The sequence below is a fragment of the Crassostrea angulata genome, chromosome 3 (genome assembly GCF_025612915.1).
Source record: "Crassostrea angulata isolate pt1a10 chromosome 3, ASM2561291v2, whole genome shotgun sequence".
Classification (NCBI taxonomy): domain Eukaryota; kingdom Metazoa; phylum Mollusca; class Bivalvia; order Ostreida; family Ostreidae; genus Magallana; species Magallana angulata.
Window position 1 is genome coordinate 29,160,294 of NC_069113.1, and position 26,599 is coordinate 29,186,892.

Consider the following 26,599-nt stretch of genomic DNA (forward strand, 5'->3'; position numbering starts at 1 on the left):
ACACCGGAAGTAGTATTTCGGAATATAAATTCGGAAGTCTCTCTACTTTTTATGTAAACATGATCGTGTCTGACGTGGGATGAAGAAGAAGAGATTGTTTAATCATTTGTTCTTCCACAATGTCCTGTCAACTTAACGTATTTGCTGACTTTCATAACATTACATCAGTAAGAAACTTCCTTTTTCCCGAGCTGAGGTCTGAACCACCAGTTTCAAATGAAGTTTCAGGTAAACACTGCATGGCCAGACTCTGCTTTGATTGGGGATGATCAATTATAGTAGTTGTATTTGTAATCCATGTATCCTGATCAGCTGCACTAATAAAATGATAATCAAATTCTTTGTACAGAAAACGATGGCTGGGATGAGGACTGGGGATCATGGGGAGAGGAAGGAGGGGAGGACCCAGACATCCCAGACGGCCGTGAACCTGATGACAAACATCAGTGGCTGCAGGAGTGTGTGATCTCCCTGTCTCCCACCAATGACATTGTTGCTGTAGCTCACAGTGACAGATGTGTCCTGCTTTCTCGTATGTTAATATGATTGATTTGTTCTCTTGGGTTAATAATTTACTAGTTTGAGTGATCTGTACATGCTATATCATCAGGTTAATGGGACCAATCTCTCAAATGGGATATAAATCATTTAATAGCCTGTTTAGGATGTAATACCTCAAATGGGAGATAAATTTAAATGTAATCAACAAATCATAATTTGTTATGAATTTCTGCTAACATAATAAACAAAGATGTAAGTTTTGGTTAAGGATATTTTTTAGATTCAAGTTACATCGATACCCTATATTGTAGTAGTTAGGGCTATATGGACCATGGATATCAGCCTGGGTAGCTCAGTGGTAGAGCTCCTGACTAGAGTTGCAATGGTCCCAGGTTTGATTCCCAATCCAGCCATATGTTTTCAATGTCTTTATATGATCATTTCTTCTTTCCTATTACAATATTGACCAGCCTTGTCTGAATAAAATATCAGACTCATTTCTGAGCCAAAAAAAAAGGAATATTTAAGAGGGCTGGATGGTTGTGGCCATTTTATAGACTGTATTAATCTCATAAGAAGAAGAAGAGCTTCATAAAAAGATGTGGGGAAAAATTTATATCCAAATATATGGATTTTTTCTTTTTTAAATGATAGATCTTAATAGATCACAATTCATATCTAAAAATTTAAGGAAGATCTGATGGTTAATTCGTTGACCACCCAGCCTCCTTTAGTAGCTATTGAGCATACGCTTTGTCAAATTATTTTCTCATAATCTAAGATGCCAATATCTGAATGCTTATTTATTAGGCCTACATGAATTGCTTACACATTATACAATTTTGTAACAGAGAAGTTCAATAGTGGAGGAGTAAGCTCAGGCATGGATACTAAATACAAAATAGTCTGGGAAGGAAGTTTACAACAAGAAGAAGGGTAAAGTTTTCTCCTGCGATTTGACTGTGAATACATTTGTTCCCTGTCATACCAGTATATTCTTTCAGTTAATATATATAATTACATGTATCATATGATACATTTGGATATTTAACTGTTGTTAAGATGCTCAATTTCTGATGTTTTATAAATCAAAATGTTTTTTTTAATTATTATATTATGATTAATTATAACAAATGTACAAAATTTTGACCATACTAAAAGAATTATTTCAAAATGGGTGCAATTAATCACATTTTTATGCTCTTATTTTTATAGGGAACAGATTACAGCAATAATGTGTCTTCCTCTGGCTTCACAAAAAAGGTATCAAATTGTAACATTGAAAAATATCTGAATTTTAGACATCCCTAATTCCTTAGAGGATAATATTAAGGATCTGCTAGATGTCATTATCATCCCACTCTAATCATAACTGTAATCTTGATTTGGATGTTTCAGGAGTATGCAAGGAGGGCCAGATTGGACCTGTGTTATTGTTGGGTTCTCTTCTGGCTATATCCGATTCTACACAGAGGCAAGTACCCTAAATGACTGAAAAGTCTATCATTTACATGTATATGGCTCTCTCATTGTTGTAATTTTATTTAGGAATGAGGAATCATTCTTTGAGTATTATTAGGTTTTCATTTTATCGTCGGGGCATGATCAAATCCAATGAAGCATAATGGGCTTTATAATAGATTTGATCACACTCTGATCAGATTTGATCATCTCATAATATTCAAAGAATGATTCCTTATTTCTAATACATGTTTATAATTTTCAGCAATTATACAATTAAATATTAAATTATTGACATTTTTTCATTATTTTTGTTTCAAGTAATTATGAAAACCCCACTTGGGCCCCAACAGTGGGTCATTTGCATTGATGAAATGTATATATGTGAAAAATTTGATTTAAAGTGTCATCACAGACAAAGACATTGGAAAATGTAAATATTTCTGGATTAATTCTTACCTTTTTTTCTTTAGACGGGAACACTGTTATTGTCACAGCTTTTACACAGTGAACCAGTTCAAAGGTTAAAGTGCAGAACATATGAACCTCCACGATTCCTCGGTGACAATGAACAGGTAATATTACATTGTAAATACTGAATCTATACATGAAAAGTCCAAATATAATAAAATTATGTTGAATATGTTTAAATGAATATTTTGATTCTGAGAATGATTTATTTTATTTCCCTTAGCACGAAGAGTTGCTTATTCTGTTTAAGAGAGCTTTGGTAACTATTGATGGATTCAGCTTGTTTCAATCTCTGCGAGCTTGTAGAAACCAAGTGGCAAGAGGTAAATATGTTCTGGAATAACAAAGAAAAATATACAACTGCATTATGGCTACTCTTTCACACGGGAATGGATTACTGTAAAGTGATTATTTACATATATGTACGCGTGGGGAAAATAAACACTATACTAAGTTACACTGTAAGTTTAAAACCGCATAAAATACCCCTGCACGTATAGTAAAAAAATTAAAACTTGTGTGTAGTGAATCATGCATCTGCATATTAATACCCACGCGTATTATTTGACTCTAGAAAATGCGTAATTTACCACCAGTGTAAATAACAACTTTTACAGTACCATGCTCTGAGTTGATACGGAAAAAAGAATTAGAGAATGAATTAGATGCATTATATGAAATTAAATCAAAAGGAGCACAAATAAGGTCAAGGGCCAAATGGATTGATGAGGGAGAAAAAAATTCATCCTGGAATGAAAAATAATAAGTCACCTGGAATGGACGGTTTACCTGTTGAATTTTATAATGTGTTTTGGAAAAATATTCGCAAATTTCTATATGAAGCTATATCCCAAATTTATATCAAAATAAACATAAATACAGTAAAATGTGTTGGTATTTATATAAAGCATACTAAAACAGAGTGTAATAAAAAATGCTGGCTATATAAGCTGAGAGAGCTCGAAAAAATATTGGACACTTGGCGAACAAGAAAGCTAACACTTTTCAGAAAATGTCAGATAAGTATTTCTTTAATTGTTTCTAAATTTTTTTATGTCACAACAATACTTGAAAACCCTGATCAAACTATATTCAAACAAAATTATTTTCTCGTGTCTATGGGGGAACAGAGAAAGAATAAAGCGTAAAACTCTAATAAGACATATATCAGATGGAGGGATTGGTATCACTGATTTTGAAACTAAAGTCAAAGCTTTAAAAGCATCATGGGTTTCAAAACTTATTCAGTCTTACAATGATTTAATTAAATCAACCCTTGAACGCTTGTATAGAAAGGTATAATGTCGATATCTCTTATCTATTAAACACTCATATTACAAACGCACAAGACTTGAATATCAAATACCTGCCAAATTTTTATAAAGATTTTAATGAGTGTGAAAACATTGATTGAGAAAATATCCAGTTTCAGAATATATGGTTCATTAGAAATATAACGTATAAAGAAAAAACAGTGTTCCTTCCAAATTAAATTAAAAGTGCTTTTAAGTACATGAGTGATTTATTCAATTCAAATGGATTCAAACCAGTTAATGAAATGAAAAAGAGTCTTATATTTGAAAAAATTATCTATATCAATATATAACTCTAAAAAGTCCCCTTAGAAAATATGCAGCTAAAATAAACTTACAGAATGTAATGCATAATAAAAGTACAAAGTTGCTTTTCAATTTTCAGATTAATTAATCTTTAGATTATTAAACTGGTAGGGGGATGCTCTGGACATTTAAAGAGAGAGAAACAGAGAAATATACTGTTACATAAACCTGCTAAAAACCTATGTGCAAATCTAAATACAGTAAAACACGCTTATAACAAAGTCCCAGGGATAGGCAATTGTACTTCGTTATAAGCGTAATTCGTTATATCCGTCAAGTTTACAACATAAGATAAAGTCACGGGGAATGAAAATCACTTCGCTGTAAGCGTCAATTTATTATAAGCGTGTTCGCTATAACCGTGTTTTACTGTATATGTATGATATTTATATAATTTTGATGTAACAACCTGTTATTTTTACGTCTATCTTAGCTGTATCAATGACATACTTAGCTTAAGTAACATTTCATATGCGGAAAATACTTTAAAATGAAATTTTTTTTCGTGCTAAATTGTGTTTCAAAAAATAGAGTTCCGAAATGTATGTTGCACTAAGCCTCTGCGCAGGCGCACTGCCTTCTGTTTTGTTACATATTATATGATTGAATAAATGTTTGGGGAAAAAAATAATATTTGTATGACCTTTGCTTTGGAAACTTGCATCCAACCTAAATCTCATGATTTTGTACAGTAGTTTAAATTCTAAAAATGTAAACCTCTTCAGAATGTTTTTTAGGGTTTAATGTGTACATTGTTTCTGTTAAATGTAATAGTTATGTGATTTGTACATGAGTGATCTTATAACAGCTGCAGCCAGTGGTTCTGAGTCCACACTCCAGCCCCCGCCACTGGCCTACAAAAAGTGGGCCATACAGGAGCAGGAGAAAGTACTGGACTTATGTAGTTGTGGTATGTTTTTTTAGTTTTAACTGTCAGCTGACACTCAAGTTATGATTCCTACAAAATAAGTGGACAGTTTTTGTTGGCAGTTACATGTAAAATAGTGTGACAATTTACACGTAAATGTATTTATTGATTTAGATACTGTTTGAGTAATTTATGCAATTGTCATTTTTTTCATTTTTGGAAATATCAGGAGTAAACACTCCCAATCCATTTGACCACATGCGGACAGCAGCCATGTTAGGGGGACCCTCAGCCAATATCAGACCCACCCCACCAGCTGCGGGGCTCTTTATTACCTCAGGGGTGGGGCCCTATGTAGGATTCTTCTATGCTGTTGAGGTAATGAAAAAACATTGGCCTATGTTTCGTCTTACAGCCTTAGTAAAAATACATATAAAAGGACTACAAATGTTGAAAGCAAGATTTCAGTATGAGCCAAGAGGATCTGAGATTGAATAATGAAATATACACGTATTTGGTATGATATAACACAAACAGATCATTTATGATGACTGGTGTCATATAATATTTTGAACCCTGCGATATATTGAACCCGGGTTCAAAATATCGCTGCGATATATTAACCCCCCGCCCCCATAAAATATTGAGCCCGGGTTTAAAATATTATGGCTGCGATATTTTGACCCCCCCCCCCCCCATCCTAATTCCCTTTGGAGAGGTTGTTCAAAATATTATGGTCGCAATATTTTGAACACCCTACCATGGTGCCACCATGCCTGCCTTGGTATTTTCCAGAAGGACACCGTGACACATTGTATTTTTTGTGATTGATGATTAATGATGAATCTGTCTGTTTGTTATTTAGTTTGTTGTATTTGAAGTTATAGTGTTTAAGATATAAACATAATATATTCAAATAAGAGGAAGATTCAATGTTTTGTAACCATAAGGCTTAAATAAATTATTGTTTGTTTGGAATTGCCCCTATAAACATAATATATGCAAATAATTTCAAATTAGAGGGAGATTCAATGTTTTGTAACCATAAGGCTAAAATAGAATTATTGTTTGTTTGGAATTGCCCCCACCCCACCCCATAAAAATATCGCAGTCATAATATTTTGAACCCCCTCTCCACAGGGAATTGAAAATAGGAAGGGGGTTCAATATATTGTTGCCATGATATTTTGAACCCCCTCTCCAAAGGGAATTGAAAATAGGAAAAAATTTCCATTCAGTCTAATGGGCCATTATATTTTGAACCCCCTCTCCAATAGGAATTTGAAATAGGTAGCGGGTTGGGAATTGGAAAAAGGAGGGGGGTTCAATGTATCGCGGCCATAATATTTTGAGCACCCTTTCCAATAGCACTGAAATTAGAGGGGGTTTCAAAATATTACAGCAATAATATTTTGAACCAGGGTTCAATGTTTTATGGGGGGTTCAATATTTCACAGCAATATATTGAACCCGGGTTCATAATATTGCATAAATTATTGAACCCGGGTTCAATATTTCGTGGTATCAAAATATTATACGACACCGGTATATATGTGGTGATGTTTTTAGGGCAGCAGCCAGCCAATTCTGTCTGATGTAGCTTATGCAGTGGCACACAAACTGAAGTCAGCCATCATGTCAGCTGCAAGGTCAGTCAATTATTTTTTAGTTTAAATACAAGAACGGTTTTGAAAATGTGCAGATGTAATGTCAGTCAGTAAACTTTTGAAGTTTACCTTTACCTTTGTTCTTCCTTTTCAGTGGGTGGCTAGGATTTGGTAGCAAACACAAGGAAGAAGAGAAGCAGAGGCCTAAGATAGAGCCAGCTACTCCTATACCAATGAGGTAAAAATGAATGTATCAAAAATTACACTGGATTAGTTTATTGGAGGTTATTGTGGTTTCATCAATATTCGTTGAATACCAATTTTCGTTGATTTCGTTGTTAAGTTTATCCTTGAAATTAAAAATTCATTGAACTGCACTTTCTACTAATATTTTGTATTGATTGGGTCATTGGCCACAAATTTACATATTTTTGAAACTGTGATTTCCACTTTATCCACGAAAATTGATACCCTTGAATATTAATGAAACAACAGTACATGAAACAGTTCAATTATCATGAACCACTAACAGGGTTGCTTTCATTTTTAGCTCACCTGAGCTGAAAGCTCAAGTGAGCCATTCTGATCACATTTTGTCTGTCGTCAATCTGTCCGTCCATCTGTCCGTAAACTTTTCACATTTTCAACATCTTCTCAAGAACTACTGGGCCAATTTCAACCAAACTTGGCACAAATCATCCTTAGGCAAAGGGGATTCAAAGTTGTGAAAATTAAGGGTCACACCCGTTTTCAAGGGGAGATAATTAGAAATTAATGAAAAATTTTGAGAAATTTTCAAAAATCTTCTTCTCAAGAACCAGAAAGCCAGGAAAGCTGAAACTTGTGTGAAAGCATCCTCAGGTAGTGTAGATTTAAAGTTGTGAAATTCATGACCCCCAGGGGTAGGGTGTGGCCACAATGGGGGGTCAAAGTTTTACATAGGAATATATAAAGTAAATCTTCAAAAATCTTCTTCTCAGAAACTAATCAGCCAGGAAAGCTGAAACTTGTGTGGAAGCATCCTCAGGTAGTGTAGATTCAAAGTTGTGAAATTCATGACCCCCAGGGATACGGTGGGGCCACAAAGGGGGGTCAAAGTTTTACATAGGAATATATAGAGTAAATCTTTAAAAATCTTCTTCTCAGAAACTAATCAGCCAGGAAAGCTGAAACTTGTGTGGAAGCATCCTCGGGTAGTGTAGATTCAAAGTTGTGAAAATCATGACCCCCAGGGGTAGGGTGGGTCCACAAAGGGGGGGTCAAAGTTTTACATAGGAATATATAGAGTAAATCTTTAAAAATCTTCTTCTCAGAAACTAATCAGCCAGGAAAGCTGAAACTTGTGTGGAAGCATCCTCAGGTAGTGTAGATTCAAAGTTGTGAAAATCATGACCCCCAGGGGTACGGTGGGGCCACAATGGGGGGTCAAAGTTTAACAAAGGAATATATAGAGTAAATCTTTAAAAATCTTCTTCTCAGAAACTAATCAGCCAGATGATTCTTTATAATTGTTAAGACTTTGGCCCCAGGACAATTCTTTGGCTTCACAAGAAGGTTCAGAGTTTGATGTTGGTTTATATCCCATATATAAACTATTATTAAGGATCTTTTTGAGAACTGCAATACTCAACATATGATATGACAATAAAATCATCCTGTTAGAAAAGGGACTAATGATTATGAACATAAGAATATCCAGGGGGGAAATGGATTTTATTTATACAGGATCTACATGTATTATTGTACATTGTCCAGATAGTTTGTATTATGACTCCATTAAGCTGATTTTATCATACCTATTGTTCCTCAGGTGAGCGATGTGGCCCATGGGCCTCTTGTAGTATTAAATATGAATATTATGAAAGTTTCTCTCTCTGTTTGGGGTTTCATTATGAATAATCAAAGATTTGACTTTCCAGGTACATGTTGATATTTAAAAATAAGAATTGTACAATGTAGTTCTTTATTGCTAATACCATTAGACTGACTCTGTGTACATGTATTCTTAGTTTTTATGCATATTGATGATTTTTAGGCTGATTGTGTGGTTTCTATTACAGATTTGGATTGCCTGACAAGAGAAGGCTGGGAGACAGTATCTACCTCTCACCTAACAATAGCTATGTAGCCACCACAGACAGTTTTGGCCGTGTCATTCTAGTGGATGTGGAGCGTGGAACAGCTGTCAGGATGTGGAAAGGTGGGAGAGTAGCGAATTCGATTTTAGGGCTGCGTATGATTATCATACATCTTTGTGTAATAAGAAATAATACATAAACAGTACAGGAATAAGTTAGAGAACATAAATCTAAATTTGATGATTAATACATAGATATCTTATATATTATGTCGAAATTATTTCAAACAATGAATATACATATATTGGATGAATTATATTTTAACCAAAGTATTGCATTAAATAAGTATAAAATATAAGTACGTGGATATGATTTGACAAAAATAGTTCACCAGGGTCCTTACAACACAAAAAAAAGTCTAAACACTCCCCAGTGGACAATGCTACTTGAGATTGTTCTTTCAAACTAGCTAATAAAACAACAAAACATGTAAATACATGTATATATCAGAATATCAGCAAATTTTGAGACTTTTTTTTCCATCAGAATATGTTTTAAACTTATTAAATTTTAATATGAGCAGGTCGTCCGTCACCGGAAGTGATTCCAAAATTTCGATTTTTGGAATTTAAAAGCACATACGTTTCATAGACATTTTTGTACTGAATACAAAACTAAAAACCGTTTTAAAATCGGACAACGCATTGCAGAGATATTGAAGTTTAAAAATTACCTTTCAGGAAATCTGAATTTTGCAGTGTAGGTCCAAAAATTAGTTTAAAAAGAAGTTAATAATATTTAGTACCAAATGTCAACATTTTAATTTTACCCTAGCTGTCATTAATTCATAATCAAATGGATTGTTTTAAAATATCATTAGGTGATATGTTATCGAAGTTACACCTTTGTTTACATTCGTTAAATGAGCTTAGAATTTGTTTGTAGAAAAGTTGAAGTTTGCCTATTCTATCCAGTGCATTTAAATTAGTTTCAGAAAATTGTAAGATGTAATTGTGATTTGAATTAGCTTTTTCCATAAAACGCTCAAAGATTTCAAGTAGAGTTCCCTTAGAAGATAACAATTGCGGTATCCACGCTGATTTTAGAGCTAATTGATAAACCTCTATCAGTTATATCGCCTATCAAGGTATTTCATTTGATTCTTTCAGATTTGTCCTATATAAAATTAAATAAGAGTCTTTGGACCTTACAGATATATTCTTTATCGGGTATACACAATATAGATGCAATATAAACTAGTTTTGACGTTGCTAATGTTTTAATTATACATGATTTACCAAACACCGTTAGTTTTCAACGTTTCCATGATTCAAATAAATTTTCCATGTCATGATATATTTTCATCCAATTTTTATTGTAACATTCTTCTTTATCATGTCCTCTATAAATACCTTTAAGTTAACACCTGACAGCTTTATTTGTTGCTTTAACGCCATTGATTTCATCATGCATATTGATTTTAATACTGGTAATATAATGTACCAGGTATATTTTGTGTTGATCACTTACAATATGGTATACAAGACAGCTGCTAATCTGAAGACCTGGTTCTATTTATAGGCTACCGTGATGCTCAGTTAGGATGGGTGCAGGTAAAAGAATATGTTCACCATGGAGGGGAAGATGGCAGTAAAGAGAGAATCGCTCAGTTCTTAATCATATATGCACCAAGAAGGGGAATCTTAGAGGTAACTTCTGCATATCTCTTTTTATCATAAAGAATGAGTGCTCTTATGGGTCCCAGTAAAAAGTGGTAAAAATAAAGATTCAAATTAATCATATTTTTTTATCTCGCATCATCTATTGATATTTAAACCATAAGAATCATCAAGTTTTAGCACTGAATTTTGTGTATATTAATAGCAACATAGAAGGGGTCAGCCGACATTCGTGATTTTATAAAGTAAAACGAGGACAAGCATTCATTTCAAAGCCATCGTTTATTGTCAGCCTAACCTTGTAAAAACTTATGGAAAAGATAAAAGACACATAATACATTTAGAAAACTCCAGTGAAAATAAGAAGTTTGTACAACATTAGGCTGGTACTTAAAAAAGGAAAAATGTAAAAAATTTGAAGGTTTTTCCTATAGCAAGTGAGAGCCATGCGTGACCCATGTTGAACCTACGGATGGAATAAATCATTTCAAATAGTCACGTTGGTTCTATCCAGGTAGACGTTTGTCAGATGTGCTTACTGTAAAGCCCTGACACATTTTAATTGCTTTCCATCGACTTTGTATGGTCAAGAATGCTTGTTTGATCACAATGCTAATAAGCAACTTCAAAGCTTTATTTGATTTTTCCAGACATAAGATAACGCATAAAGTATAATTCAACAAACGCGCCAATTGATCAACCAACAGATTAATGTCGATTTTAATGTTTCCTCCCTATTATTTAGATAGACACAATTCAAATAGGCTCGGTATGATTTTTCAGGATTTAGATTATCTATTGGCATCTAAAAATCTTAAATTGTTTAAAATGTATGCTAATTTTGGTGAAGTTAAGCGTGCATATGAATCAGAAGTATTCATCAGTGCTCAAATATTATGAGAAAAAAGCAATTTGTTATTTTCTACTTAAAAACGGCTCTATAGCTTATCTGCACTAGTCTTGCTCTTTTTGGTTAGTAGTTGCACTATAGTCTGTCCCAAGTTATTGCTTCTATAACTTTTTGATGATTTTTGATAAAAATAAACATACCTATGAAAGTAATACAGTTGAAATCCATAAAAGGGAATATATCCAAGATATCTTCATTGAACAATTATCATTTTTTACTCATAAAAGTTCCCAGGAATGAAAACAAATTTCTAAATAATGGGAAATGTTTACATCTTTTGTCCATTCGGAAGTACTCGGAATACCTCATGCAATTTTTCAACGTTATCATCCGGACTTATTAATGGCTGATGCAATGCAAAATCCCCGTAGACTTTCAATTTGTTGATGTGTATTGAAACCTGAAGCGGTAGAGGGGGCGTTTCAAAACAGATCATCTGGACATTTTTCATATCAGTGAATGAACTTAGTTTGAACTTAGGTATTTTTGATTATTGAAATATCAAGCAAAAAGTTTTGGAAGCAAAAACTCAGGACAGAGTATAGTCACTCAAACGTCCTGACAGTGATTTATCACATAAGAGATGCAGTCCAACAAGGTTGACTCATGATGTGTAGACCCTCTCCACTGCTTTTTTGTAGGCGTGGACTGCTGCCAGTGGTCCTAGAGTGGCGGCGTTCAATGTCCCCAAACACTGTCGGCTGATCAGTCCTGGCTATGGAATGATGGGATTGAATAATGTGACGTGTAAAGGGGTCAAGGGCAAGGTGTTCCAGTGTGCTCTCATTGAGCCATCAGGCGTGGTCAAGTCAGTTGATATTCCATTCCATCTAGCTCTCAGGTAATAATAGTAACATGTTACCGAGTAAACATTTCAGGTAGAGTCAGTAAAACAAACATATAATTTGTCAATATGATATTTGACCAGTGACAAGAACAGTAAGAGAGCCAGAGACCTCCATCTGCTGAAGAAACTGAAGCAGCTTCTGAAGGACAGTAAGGAGGAGACAGGTAGGGCAGATGTTGAATTTAAAAATTGAAGAGTGAAAAAATGATGCATGGCTGCTGAGCATTGATACATGTATTTAGGACATTTATTACATTATTTTGAAACATTGGTATTGCATTGATTGTTTTAAGTATTCAACATTACTGTAGGTGTACAAGTGTTCTATATATTTGATGTTTGATCTTTATCCAGCTGAGCTGCAGTCGTCTGTTATACAGCTTCTTCAGGATACAAGGATCTCCCACGTCACTCAACAGGCAAGTGCTTCAAGTCGTGATGGTGTTGGCATTTATTGATTGAGAATAAAACGTAAGTTCTCCCAAGATAAAGGTATTATGTACTACTAATACATTGCAGGGGGTGGAGAGAGTTCTTGCCACAAAGTATGTGTCCTCACAGTTCATGCAAGAGGTCCTGAGGTCCTGTTCCTCACACATAACAAACAGAGGTCGGTAAACGCAGATTATATAATTTATCAAAAATATGTAACAAAGAACTTGGAATAGTTTATAAATTACCTTTGAGAGTGTATTCTCTTTATTACCATTTATAATCATTATAATTAAGGTTTTTCAGATATTTGGTGATAGTTTTCTACATGTAGTCCTGTTGACCATGATTTTGTGAGGAATTCAGATTTTTTTTTTCGTGCTGCTGTAGGACAAGACAGCCAAGACATCAATAGCAAGCTGTTGGTGCGGTTTTGTCAGACTCATTCCGATCTCTTACAAATGTACGACAAGATCACACAGAATGGCAAACAGGCATCGGAGCAATCCACTAATATAGCTGAGGTGTTGCATTCACAAATATGCATGTTCATGCTCTTTCAGAGCCATGTTCCATAAAACTTCATCAATTTAAATCTATTTTTAAACATAGGGTTGTGTAAAAGAGTTCATTTTATTAAAATTTCATCATACTTTTACTGTATCATTTGCCTTAAACCTTTAAAGATTATGTAAATTGCGTTGACTTTTAGATTCTGGTGGAGAGTTTGCACATCTCAAACCCAGAGAGTACACATATCATGAATCAATTGAGTTCTGACAAGCTTCAGACTGACTCTGATCCAGTTGCCAAGAAAGTACGATTTGACATCACTGAGATATTTCATCCTAGTGACTTTCTGAGCTGTTTCCAGTTCCAGCCAAATTTATCTGAAAATGAGCCTTCAAAACACCGGTCAATAAATGTGTCAGACAGCATCACACAAGAGAAGAGAGTGGGACTTGGTATGAATTGATTTTTTGCCATCTTTCTCATACCCTGGTATTATTAATTGACATGGACATTGCAGAACTATAAACCAGATTTGAACGAATTGGTACATGTACATGTATGTCAACTGAAATGCTTGCAGGCAGATTCATATTCTCTCAATGCACAAATCCGGATGGCTCTTCAGACTCTCTTTCCACTGTGATACAGAGCTGCAATATATCTCCTAATCTTTTACTAGTGAGTCTCTTGAATAATTATTTTCTAACGTATGTTCAATGAGTAACAACTATAATATCTTTCAAATGCATGTTTTTTGCCCATATGAGGACCTTTTATTATAACATTTTTACTCAAACATTTATTGTATTAGGACTTGCTGGTACTATATTGGTTGTCAGAGGAGGATAGGACTCTTGAAATGATTCCCAATCTTCATAGAGTTCTCAAAGTTCTGGTCTCATTAACAGGTAATTCACACAACTAGTTAAAAAGTGTTTAAAAGCTTTGTTGAGGAAAATGTCTCGTTAAGCTGTTCAGTGGCATTTTTGATGAGCTTTCTAGTTTATCTCGGTGGACATTTTACACAATTTGTTCCAGATCAGAGTAATGTGTTGGCAAAGCCTGGGGGGACAGCCATGTGGTGGAAGAAGATGCGCTACTCCTGTAGTCACAGCCCACGCATCCAGCCCGCCTACATCCTGGCTCTTGTGTGTCGGTCACTGTGTGGGGAAGTTGTCCAAAACCAGTCCAAGGGAAAGGTACAGTGTGAACAAGTCACAGTGCATCGGTTTTAATGAGTTTATAATGGCAGGGCTCGACATTAACGCTTGTCCGATTTCCCGGAACCAGTTAAAAAAAAATAATGAAAGTTAATATTGCTGGCCACTTGTTCGAATGGACAAGTGCATTTTAATGTAAAGAAGTCTCCAAAATTAAAAAAAAAAAAAAAAAGAAAGTTTGGTGATTAGTTTATCTGTAGTCTTGTTATAAGTTTATTAATTATAGTTATTTTGGATTTCGATCCCAACATCAAATTGCAATGCAATTGAGTTACTCTTGATCGGGATTGAAGTTCACTAATTTCAAAAGGAATGTAATTTTTTTATGGAATCATTGATATATCACCAGTGAATTGGCTTCCATTTCACTTTTTATAACTTTTAGCATACATTATCATAGTCTACATTATTTTACTTTATTCTTATCTTATATGTTCCCATACTTAGCAATTCCTTATTGACATCTAAAGTATTCCTTATTATTTATTTCCAAAGGTTCTCCAAGCTGTTGTTTACTTCTTAATCCCCTAGAATATTTAGTGATTTCACAGTAATTGTTAATCTCTATTTTCAGTAACACTGCTCATGGCAGTGGGCACTAATAGGTGTTAGTTAGGGTAAACAAAACCACTTTGACTTCTTCACATCAAAGGGATGACACTGATAACTTAATTATTTGATTAGCCCTAAGTGACAACTTTACCTTAGGTAATTCATAGAGAAAATTAATTCTGGTACGTTAGTTCTTTTAGAGAGAGAGTTAGTTTTGAGACTTCGGACTGAAAGGATGTATGGTGAAGGTAAGGAATGATGTAGAGTGTTAGGAGACAAAATTCTAATTCATGTGTTTAGGCCCCTTTCTTTAAATTACCGTTAGGATCAAGACTTGCTTATTAATGTTTTTACCTGCTTGTGTAGATTGGATTATTTAACATTCAATCTTTAATAAACATTCCTCATATCCTGCCATTTGGACTTTGTGCATTCTTGATTTACTAATTCCCCTTGAGCTTAATTCCCCAAATGAACATGCACCATCACCTAGTTACATGTACCAGACATCCGGGCGTGGTCACAGAGAGACTATGATGACTTAACATGTTTAATTAAAAAAGAAAAAAGCTGAGAATGCAACATTGGATGACAAACAGTTAAACCTAATACTAAAATGTCTTGTAAATTTTGCAGTGACAAAGCTACTGCTAACAAATTATGTTTAATATGTTACATATGGAACAAATACATTATGAAAGACACTTTTAGTTTTCATTTGAAAAGAAGTTAGGTTATTAATTGTAGCAAGAATAATTGATAATAAAGGACTTGATTTTAGTAATACAGAACTGTAGTTTTCAAGTTGACAAGATTTGAACTTAAATGTTGAAAATTTTTCGGACAAGTGAAGTTGAAGTTTGGACAAGTAAATGTCTTGGTCACTTGTCCGAATGGACAAGTAGAAAACAAAGTTACTAAGTGTATTGCCAAAAATACAAAGGACTATGTCCGGTATCATGCATTATTTGCCCCCAAAATTTAAGTTTTGTGAAGAGGTTTAAAAATAAGGTGGCAATTAGTTGAAATCACATTGAAAATAAGTGTGTAGAAGTTATCACCATAGTGACATCATAATGTAGTAATTACGTCATGAAAATTGTCTTATTTTGATAAAATCAAGTTTTGTAGCAAAATATGGGTGTTTGCCGATGGTTTTTCGACTGGGAAACACTGAGCGTAGGCTTGCTCAAGTACCATCTTTTAGTATGTTATGTATGATTATAGAAAGAAAAACATCAGTTTAAATCGTACTTGAGCACACCTGCGCTCTGTACTTCCGAATGCAAAATAAAGAATATATGACAATATTTTTATTTTTGGCAAAATTGCGTGAATTGGGTCATTAAGGTGACATCATAGATAAACAACGAATGAGCAATGATGACTAAAATCAAGATAAAAGTGATAGCATCCTCTGTACACTGATTTATGGAGATTTGATTTTTATATGACACTATTTAAAAATTGGTTAAAATTAGGGGCAGATATTAAACTATACCAAATATAGTCCTCTCTTAAGGCTCTAGGACTAGAACTAGAATTTGTATTCTCTGATTTGTCTTTATGTGCCTATGTTTTATCAATTAAAACTGTATAAGTAGAATATTACTGTGGTACATGCATATGAAATCTGGGGTGCATTAAACTAAGTACATGTAATACTAGAGGTGATTAATACCCTAAACTTTTACTGGTTCATGAAAAAGTACATACTAGTTTGATGGAGGAACATGATAAAATAACCAAAGAGCCAGAAATGAAAGTATCCACAATGTGGGTGACATTGTTTTTACCTTGAAAAAGCATAATCATCTGTGTGTATATAGAACTATATATATATTTCATTATTGATTTGTTATGAATGTATGTGTTTAGGATCCTGATGCTGATACAGAGACTCGAGGAGAAATGTCTTCACAGGGAGGAGATGGTCCTCCTCAGGACCTCGAGGACTGGAGTCTGTTAGTCAAACAGCTGGAGGATGTACTGGCCCTCAAGAACCTGCTGAGAGTTGGCAAGACTAACAACATTGCTGAGGTGACAGTCTCTAAAATCCTGGAGGGAGGAAGAGGTGGGTGCTGAAGGAGACAGAACCCATTACAAATTTGATAGTACATGGGTATCAGCAAACGTTTCCATGATAACAGTATTTCAAAGTATCTCAGTATCTATGAATACCTTGACAGGTTCAATATCTGAGGCTGTTGCGTACATGATAGCCAGTTTGGAGCTTCACACAGGAGATCTGTATGACACCTCTATGACACACAGCACAGAAAAAATGGAGCTTGGCACAGAATCAGCACACTCAACTCAGAGCACAACCATAAGGAATTTACAAGGTTTGTACAATGGCATTACAATTGTAGGATATCCGAATGAGCTACGTTTGATAATCTTAAGCCCCTTTTACAACTGGTGCACAAGCAGAAGCGACAAAATATTCGTTTGACTGAAAAAGTTAGGTATGTTTCATAAACTGTTGCCAAAATGTAATGTTTTTGCATCTATATGCGACTGTTGTACAATGAAAGGGAGTGTTGTAAGATGATGTGATAGGATCGCAAGAATGACCAGATGATCGGACAATTGAATGTGCTCCAATGCGATAGGACAAGCAGTGCTCGTGCAAGTCAGAGTAGGTATATATACCGCTCGTTTCCGATTCAAGAAGAAATACCAGTAGTTAAATGCAAGAGAAGATACCGCCCAAGAAGATGACAAAAGCAACAGCCAAAATCAAGGTCAATTGTGGCCTTAAACCAATATGCTTATCCAGTGTATACTGAATAAGGGAACTATTTGCCCCCTTTTTATTTTTTGCTCATTTTGTCAGTTAGGGCATTAAGACTTGGCGAATTGCAATGTCTCATATTATCCCTCTTTTACTACAACATTGTTGGGACGAATTCAAGACGAGCCAGAACTGCAAGTAGAAGTGAAAAATGTCAAGGGGAGAAAAAAAACCTGTATCCAGTACATAATAGTGGCAAAGCATGGAAACTGAAACTGTTAAATCTTGCAATGATAGTAAAATGTTGCAAGATTACATGAGACATGTTAAGCAACAGTCTCATGGTTGCACAACAGACGCTTAAACACCTGCAATTTATCTTACGATCTTTGAAAATCATGCAGTTATCAGTGAACACATCCTTGTACCAAAGTGGAGATCCTAATGACACAAATAACTACAGAGGATGAAGTGTCACTAGTTGTATGGAGAAACGTTTCGCAAGTATGTTACAACAATGTTTAAATATCTATCTACAAAATTATAATTTGTCAATTAAATTTCAGTTTGGATTCAGGAAAGATCATAGAACTACAGATAATATTTTCATACTCAAAACTTTAGTCAACAAGTATTTGGATATAAAGAAAGACAACTTTTATCTATGTTATGTTGACTTTTCAAAAGCATTTGATACTGTATGGAGGTCTGCATTAATGTATAAAATGTATAAGAAAGGTATTGGGGGGGGGGGGGGGGGGCTTTTATAAACTTCTTTGTGATATGTACTCTAACACAATGTAACACAATGTATTCATGTAAAAATAACAACATTTTGAGTGAACCATTCAGAGCCAATTGAGGAGTAAAACAAGGAGACAATTTAAGTCCTACTTTGTTTATTTTATATGCTGATGACTTTTTAGAATACTTTTAACATAGTCCAGATACTTTACCAGCATATTTAGATTCAATGTCTGTTAATCACATGTTTTTGCTGATGACTTTGTTTTAATTTCTGAATCTCCATTTGGGCTCCAACATTGTTTGAATGCTTTGGAAAAACATTATACTGATTGCAGTTGCAAGTTAAGTAAATATGGATAAAATCAATGCAATGATTTTCTCCAGAAAAACAGCAGTGAAAGATATGTATGGTTTTTATAGTAAGCATAATATTGTACCTTTAACAGAGCAATATAAATACTTAAAGAGACAGTATGGTGCATATCTAATCTAAAAACCAACTTGAAACATTTTTCCAGTTTGGTTTGGTATTTTTGTACTACTCATGAATGTATAAACATTCAGAAAATTACAAAGTACTCCTTGAAATAAATCTAATTATTTCATTAAAATCAATAATTACATATAACCTATCACATATTTACATCGCAACGTGTTACGGGGTTCAGCCCACTATACTATTACGCATGCATATTTACTGTAAACAAAACACATGCAGGGCTTGCGAAGATTCTCCTGGACATGTTTGTTAACAAAAATATGTCTTTTCTGCTTCTCCCAGGTAGTAATTGTTCAAAGTTTTTAAAGGTATTTTTCGTGTTTATCATATTTGTAAATGAGGCCCCTTAAGGGGTTATTTGACATATTTATGTCTGTTCATTTTAAAATGAACCAAAATTGGTAAACCATTTATAAATTATCGAGTAAATGAGGATGTGTTCTGTGTAGAGAGTCCCTTTAACCTCGTATAACCGTATGACTGTAGTCGGAAGAAGATCTTGTAGTTTTCAGCACGTGTCAATTACTGTCAATCAAAGTCCACATGGTACAAATAAACAATATTAGATTATTCCAGTTTGTTCAACCCTTAAATTTCCAAAAGCTGATAATTACGTTAATATATGTATGTGAAAGGAATTTTTATGTATTTCAGCTATTACAAGCAACGTTATATCTTATTTCCTAACAATACAATAGGTAAATCTGAAGTTATTCACACATGTTTTCAGCTGTACTCTCTCTTTAAGACTTAGTCTAGTGTTTAAATCAAATGGAAAGCTTAAGTTTGCCTCTGAACAACTTTTAGAACGAGCTAAAATTAAGGCATATTATGCATTAAAATCAAGTATACCTGGAAATAATAACCTTTCAGTTCAAGTGTCACATAAACTATAGCATTCAATGATTGTACCAATTATAACATATGGATCTGAAATATGGATCACAGACGATAAATTAGATATAAAATCCTCAAAATGTTTTAATTTGAAAAAATTCAAAATCATATACTGGTATTCAAAGATATTCTAGGTGTACATAGAAAGGCAAAAAATTTAGCAGTGAATTCTGAACTAGGTTCTTTTCCACTTTACCATTTATGTTATGAAAACATTTTTGAATACTATATCAGACTAAGAAATATGGAATCAAATACCACTTATAATAATGCACTTTTAGTATCGGCTTTTAAAGAAGACAAAGAGTTAGCTTCGAAACAGAGTTATACTTCATGGCAAAGCAAGATTTTTTAATCTTCAACAAAAACTAAACTTAACATCTTTATAGATATTTCCCGTAAGGATTTTAGGTTTAAGTTGAATAAAACTTTTGTTGATATGATCTTTGAAGAATATCTCATCTTCTAACTCAGGAAAACTTCTTTTTTACAGTAAAATATTGAATTCTACCTAGTATAAGTTGCAAGATTACTTAAAGTTTTCCTTGAAAAAGCATGAAAGATCCCAGCTAACAAGATTAAGAATAAGTGCACACTCACTATTCATTCAAACAGGTAGATATTGTAAACCAATGACCCCTAAGGAAAAACATTTATGCTATGGTTGTACATTATTAGTCAAAAATGAAGAACATTTTGTACTTTACTTTCCTGTGTATGGCAATCTTCAACTTCATTATTCATTTGGGATATTTTTAATGATAAATTATACTGTGGTATTGATCCCATTAAAGAAAACATTAGTACTGATGTTTTTGCATTGCATCGCAATAATTTGGATTGCATTTGGTCGCGTCTGAATAGTGTCCATGTCCACTATATTGAGGAGACTTGATGTGACCACAAAAACGCATGCAACGAATGTGAGAGCTTGTGCAACATATGCGATAGCTCATGCGAAGCCAAATAATTCCGATCGCAAAGTGTTTTAAAGTGCTTGTGCGCAAATTGTGAAAGGGACTTAAGCTACAATCTGTTTTGGTAGGATATTTGATCGAGCTGCAGAAGCGTTTACCACACAGCCTAGAGAATGAGGTCCTCCTGTGTAACATCTGCTGGGAGAACGCCATTATCTGGTTCAAAGACCTAGATGTACGTCTAGTTACTGTGATTAAAACGCATGAAACTATGATGTAATTCACATCACCAAACCTACAAATAAGCTATATGTTCTCTATATTTCTTGTAGAAAGTTCAACATCTGGGAGATGCTACAGAATATTTGAAACTAGTCACTAATGCAGTGTTAAGACATGGTAGGATTTGATGATCTTTTTTCCCATGAGTTCGAGCATGATTGCTTACGATTGATTCTACAGTTACATTTACATGTACTTGCTTTATGAAAATTATAGCAACAGTATATACAATATAGTTTGCTATCTGAGAAAAGGAATTTGAAATATAAGAGTCAATGAATATACATGTACATGCACTGGTTGTAATTCATGAAACTGTGGTGTATATTTTCAAGGAGTGGCATCCATGCTGTGGCATCGATTTGTAAAGAAGAAATTCCAAGCTTTAGCTCAACTTATGGAAAAGGTAGGTGTTAATTTTGAATTAATTTTCTGTTATATATACATGTATATGGCAGAAAGTAATTTTAGTAGTATGCCTTTAGATGTTTTTGTATGTCTGACGGGAAATTAAAATCATTTTTTAGGTTGGAAAAGTTCCAAAAGATCGGCTTTCCAGAAAGGTAAGATAACAAGAGGCCCACGGGCCACATCACTCACCTGGGCAACAATAGGCATGATAAAATAAGCTTCATGGAGTCATAATACAATATATCTGGACAATGTTGTTTAATAAATGTAGATCCTATACAAAAAAATCTGTCTCCCCCTGGATATTCTTATATTTATAATCAAGTTCCTTTTGTAACAGGATGATTTTATAGTCATATCACATTCAGCATTGCAGTTCTCAAAAAGATGCTTAAAAATTGTTTATAGACAGGTTATAAACCTACATCAAACCCTGAACCCCTTGTGAGGCCCAATAATTGTCCAGAGGCCAAAGTTTAAACAATTTTAAAGAATCAGCAATATATAAAAATGTTTGCATATAAGTAAAAGCATATATAATAACATTTCAGTTTTTGTGATTAATTAAAATGTTTTCCTTTGTTGCTTCCACACAAGTTTTAGCTTTCCTGGCTGATTGCTTTCTGAGAAGGAGATTTTTAAAGATTTACTCTATATATCCCTTTGTAAAAAGTCAACCCCAAATGTAGCCCCATCTACCCCCGAGGGTCATGATTTTAATAACTTTGAATCTACATTACCTGAGGATGCTTCCACAAAAGTTTCAGCTTTCATAGCCTAATGGTTTGTGAGAAGAAGATTTTTGAAAATTTCTCGAAAATTTTCAATAATTCCTAATTATCTCCCTTTGCAAAAGGGCGTGGTCATTAATTTTCACAACTTTAAATCCCCCCTTAGCCTAAGGATGCTTTGTGCCAAGTTTGGTTGAAATTGGCCCAATGGTTCTGGAGAAGATGTTGAATATGTGAAAAGTTTACAGACAGATGGACAGACAGACAAAATGTAATCAGAATAGCTTACTTGAGCTTTCAGCTCAGGTGAGCTAATAAAACAAATTAAAATTCTGTTAAATTATTCTGAACCCATCAACAAAACATTAATTTTTTGACAAATTCTTCATATCTGAACTCAGTCTAGAGTATCTCATTTTCTGAGGTGTAGCTATGTATGATTGATCCAGTTTTGTTTACAGGAAGTTGGTATTGGGGAGGCTTACATGCCCGCTTTTGCTGGATTCACAGTTGATCTTATTCAGATTCTTAGAGAGGTATGTTCAAGTATTGTAAGTTGTCCATTCCATTGTTAAAATTAAAATTAAGTCGCTAAGGATCGAAGTATGACGTTATCAAAACTTTTATCATTTATATATTGCTTAGAAAATATCTTATAAACTATTACATTTATTTAGTTATACTATGAAGTATCAAATTGCTGCATGACTGTAAAAAATAATGAAAGGTACTTGTAATTTCATAGGCGAATTGTGAGGTGAATGAGATGCCAGTGTTTAACATAGAACCAATCTGGCAGACGGTCAGGGGTCCATCTTCTCTTGTGGAACAAGCCATTGAGCAGAAGATAACTAACTACGGACTGCTGACTCATCACTATAACTTAGCAGTCATCATGTCCGCTGTGCTTACATTTAACATGAAGTCTGCTAAGGTTATGACACTGTTTGATGCAAAGGTATGTCATTAACAACGAGGATGAATTGGTGAATATAATGCTGCATTCATTGTTCCTTACTTAAGGAAGCTTTGCTTTAATCAGATGGTTCTTAAGACTATTGATTATCCATTGATTGAATAATTTGGAAATTTACCTCTTAATAAACAAATTGGTCATGACTGCTTCATGACACCATGTGATGTCTGGTCAAAAGATTCAGAGTAACCACAGAATTGATTGCAATTCCTTGTCAAATATATAAACTATTTGTATGCAGTGATGAAAGGACAGATATGTTGTATAAAATATTACTTGTATTTTCTTTGCATTCCATATACATGTACATTGATACCAAGTATTGGTTTGTTTCAGGGTAAACATGCATTTTTTAATGATTTTACCCAGCATCCTCTGCTTCCTTCACAGAATGTTGATTCTGCCCTAACATCTAGTCGCAAAGAGGTCAGTATATTGCATGTTCATGTAACTGCAACATAATTATATAATAAAATAATAAAACATGCATGCATGAGTGGTGTTTTTACTGACCCATGTATTACCTTTTGTATTATTAGAATATACATGTATCGGTAATTGCTAACAAAGAATTGGTATACCAATTGACATTCCTTTCCAGTTCTTGTCTCGAATTGTAACTTGTGCTGTAAGCACTCTAGACTCCTCTCAAGGCTCCCCCACACATCAGGCACACCAAGGTCCCAAAAAGGATGCTGCTGCCACAAAGTGGCCTGCTCTGGTTCTAGAATTAGCCAAGGACTTTGGTCTGGACTTGGACTTCTTCAAGCGCCAGCATGTCATAGAGCTGTACTCTGGAGGACATGACAAAAAGGCAGAGGAGGTATACATGAACTTGAAACATTAACAGCTTTAGCTTTGGATTATCCTATGTCAAATATGCAATTATATATTTGCTTCCCCTTTGTAAAACTTTACAATAGTGTGTTGTGTCTTCAGGTTCTACTGACAGTGAATGACCGAGAGTTTATGGGGTCGCAGCTGCTGCTGGTTGCTGGGAGACGGGTGGCCCACTATTTGCTGGAGAGTCACAAAATGGATGGAGTGAAACTGTTGACCAACGTCTCTCCTGTCCTGTCCAAATGGCTCCGATCACTGGTAAGTTAGACTGTCATGTAAATTTATTCACACACATAAATTTAAATAAAAGTACGATCATAATCTGTCACTGTAATTCAGTAAAACTCGGTTATAGCGAAGTCCTGGAGACCAATGGAATTACTTCATTTAATCCGTAATTTGTTATATTCGTGTAACGAATTTGTAATAATATCTATAGCGAATTCACTATATACATGTATTCTTTCACCAGACTATAATTTTTGCTAATTGAGGTTTAAAATAAAAACAACGTTACTTTGATTCATTTGATAATCGGATTGTGAATTGAAAAAAATATATGAAAATAAATTAATTCAAACTGTTTTGTTATATGGTAGTGCAAACTTTTATAAACTGTAAAGAAATTTGTTGGAAAGGTATGTGCTAAATTTCGTTACTATTCACCTCTACGGGACTCAAAATCAGTTCGCTATCTGTAAATTCATTATATCCGAATTCGTAATAACTGTAAAATTTTGCAAGGATGTTTTAAGAATTTTACTGGGGACTCAAAAAAACTCCACTATATCAGAAAATTCACTACATCCGTGTTCGTACTTAACGAGTTTTACTGTATAAGTAAACTGTGAAGTCTCATGTATAACACGCATTTGTGTATAATACGCACCCACAAAGTTGGATGTAAAATGCTGTAAAAACGCTGTTCCTATGTTTAATATGTATCCAAAGGAAGAAATTTTCAATTGAGATTTTTAAAAAGTCTTTGATATGCAAGTGTTATTAATGTAATCAAAGAGCTTATAAGCAACTAAGTTTGCAGATCTAAAGCAAAACAAGATCAAAAGAAATGATTTAAATGATTCATTATCCTTTAATTCTTTTATTGTTAAATAAACATTTTGAAGAAAAATATGTATGTCATATATCGTCATTATCAAGTCGTACAATTGATCAATGTATTTTTAACATTGTCAATGACTGGACACAAAGTAAACAAGTTTAATCAAATAATTATAATTGATAATCTTCCTGCACTTGACATCCCCCTTTGACTTCCGACACGAGACTGAAGTGAGTTGAACAAAGCAAGCGCTTGCCCAAATTGCCCTGATTTTACTTCACAGTAATTTGCAAATCCTTATAACCGTTATCATAGCAAACCGTCGCATTGCGCGTTCATTGTTTACTTGCCTTGACTGACTGTCTGTTATGACGTCACCTTGTTTTGGAGTCGCAAAGAGTTATTTACGGCATCGTTTATGAATCAACAAATCAGTGGCGATTATTTGAAATAGAGGGAATGCTCTTTAGATATTATTCCTAGCCGGTCAATATCAAAAAAATATTGATCGGTCAATATTTTTTGGACGAGCTAATATTATAATTATTGAGTATTCGTCTAATTAGAGTTATATAGTGAGAATATACTACTGAATATAACAAATATATATATCGAACTTGGGTTGAGGGCAACATTGGTTATATTATCCCCATATTTCGTCCCTCAGGGGCTAATATAATCAATGTTGTCCTCAACCCCAGTTAATATTTTTATATTGTTATACTTTCATGTTAAATACTGAAATCTGATTGGTTAAGACGCAGTTAATAATATTTACTATTACCCTCAGCGTTAGCAACGCACTTGGCAACGGGTAACATTAAAAAATGTTACATGCGCGAAAGTTATGCGCGTACGGTTCGCTGTAGAATTCACGTTATTCCTATATAAAAGCAGTAAAATTTTCTTAAAATTTTTAAAAAAGACATTCAGTATAACAAAATAAATAGTGCCTGTTTGGGAGGATAACAGTTGAAATTGACACCCCTCGAAAACCATTGTCAACCTCCGCTTCGCGTCGGTTGACAATGGTTTTCTCGGGGTGTCAATTTCAACTGTTACCCTCCCAAACAGGCACTATTTATATATTATATAAATATGTGTGTGTGTGTTATTTCATTAAACATAGTGTAAAATATTTAAACAGGAGCCGGGGCAGCTGAGACGACCAGAAGCAGATGTTCAATCTATTGCAATGCTGATCCATCATGTAGCCAACTATCTACCAGAGGGGACCCCAGAATATGAACTTGCTATTTCTCTAGTGGATTTAGTCCAATCAATGTCTTAACAGTTGTTATTGACCAGTAGATTTTCTTCAAATCTTGCACTTGTGTGTACATGTATTTGTTTTATACAATTTTTGTACACTACATGTATAGAAGATTTGAAAAATCTTTTGTCATTTTATTATCTTCCATAACTTACAGCCTGATATGCACAAATTAGAAAATAAAGGGAATGCAATGAATATTGAATAGACATGTATGTTGTTTGTTTACATTAAGAATGTTGTTGACAAGACTACAAACCCAAGAGTTTCAGGTGACTTTAAGAACATTTAGTGTAGATTATTACACCTCTTTCAAATGGTTTATATAATTTATGATGAGCTTTATGGCCACTTAAACAGTAGGGATCTACATTTGAAATTGTTACTGATTAAATTTCAAGTTTTACATGATTTTGTAAAGTAAACTTATGACAATAAATTTAATAAAGTTTATTTATAAAATTTCTC

At 34.0% G+C, this 26,599-nt stretch overlaps 1 protein-coding gene across 2 annotated transcripts; it reads left to right on the forward strand.

The window, feature by feature from the left end:
* The first annotated feature begins 94 nt into the window (after positions 1-94).
* LOC128178981 (rab3 GTPase-activating protein non-catalytic subunit-like) lies at positions 95-26,584 on the forward strand. 2 transcript variants are annotated; one of them, XM_052846429.1, is made up of 34 exons: positions 95-228; positions 350-532; positions 1,353-1,437; positions 1,717-1,764; positions 1,900-1,975; positions 2,436-2,537; positions 2,657-2,756; positions 4,861-4,962; positions 5,150-5,298; positions 6,490-6,569; positions 6,682-6,765; positions 8,588-8,727; positions 10,187-10,314; positions 11,836-12,035; positions 12,123-12,205; positions 12,396-12,460; positions 12,561-12,651; positions 12,864-12,997; positions 13,186-13,438; positions 13,567-13,664; positions 13,798-13,894; positions 14,025-14,185; positions 16,637-16,832; positions 16,948-17,103; positions 20,684-20,790; positions 20,888-20,954; positions 21,173-21,243; positions 21,365-21,400; positions 22,441-22,515; positions 22,725-22,937; positions 23,292-23,381; positions 23,557-23,778; positions 23,895-24,053; positions 26,006-26,584. In XM_052846429.1, exons 1-34 carry the CDS (start codon positions 120-122, stop codon positions 26,147-26,149), a joined length of 4,104 nt encoding a protein of 1,367 aa, XP_052702389.1. In that variant the 5' UTR covers positions 95-119; the 3' UTR covers positions 26,150-26,584. The 2 variants fall into 2 exon arrangements, with proteins under 2 accessions (XP_052702389.1, XP_052702390.1); XM_052846430.1 differs by having other exon boundaries at positions 23,346-23,381.
* Positions 26,585-26,599: the final 15 nt, after the last annotated feature.

What these genes read in the sequence shown, in the direction of transcription:
- LOC128178981 (XM_052846429.1), top strand. Translation starts at nt 120, where the DNA reads ATGTCCTGTCAACTTAACGTATTTGCTGACTTTCATAACATTACATCA. An exon ending in CCTCTGGCTTCACAAAAAAG is followed by an intron (nt 1,765 to 1,899) that starts GTATCAAATTGT and finishes TGGATGTTTCAG; the next exon opens with GAGTATGCAAGGAGGGCCAG. An exon ending in TAACATCTAGTCGCAAAGAG is followed by an intron (nt 23,382 to 23,556) that starts GTCAGTATATTG and finishes ATTCCTTTCCAG; the next exon opens with TTCTTGTCTCGAATTGTAAC.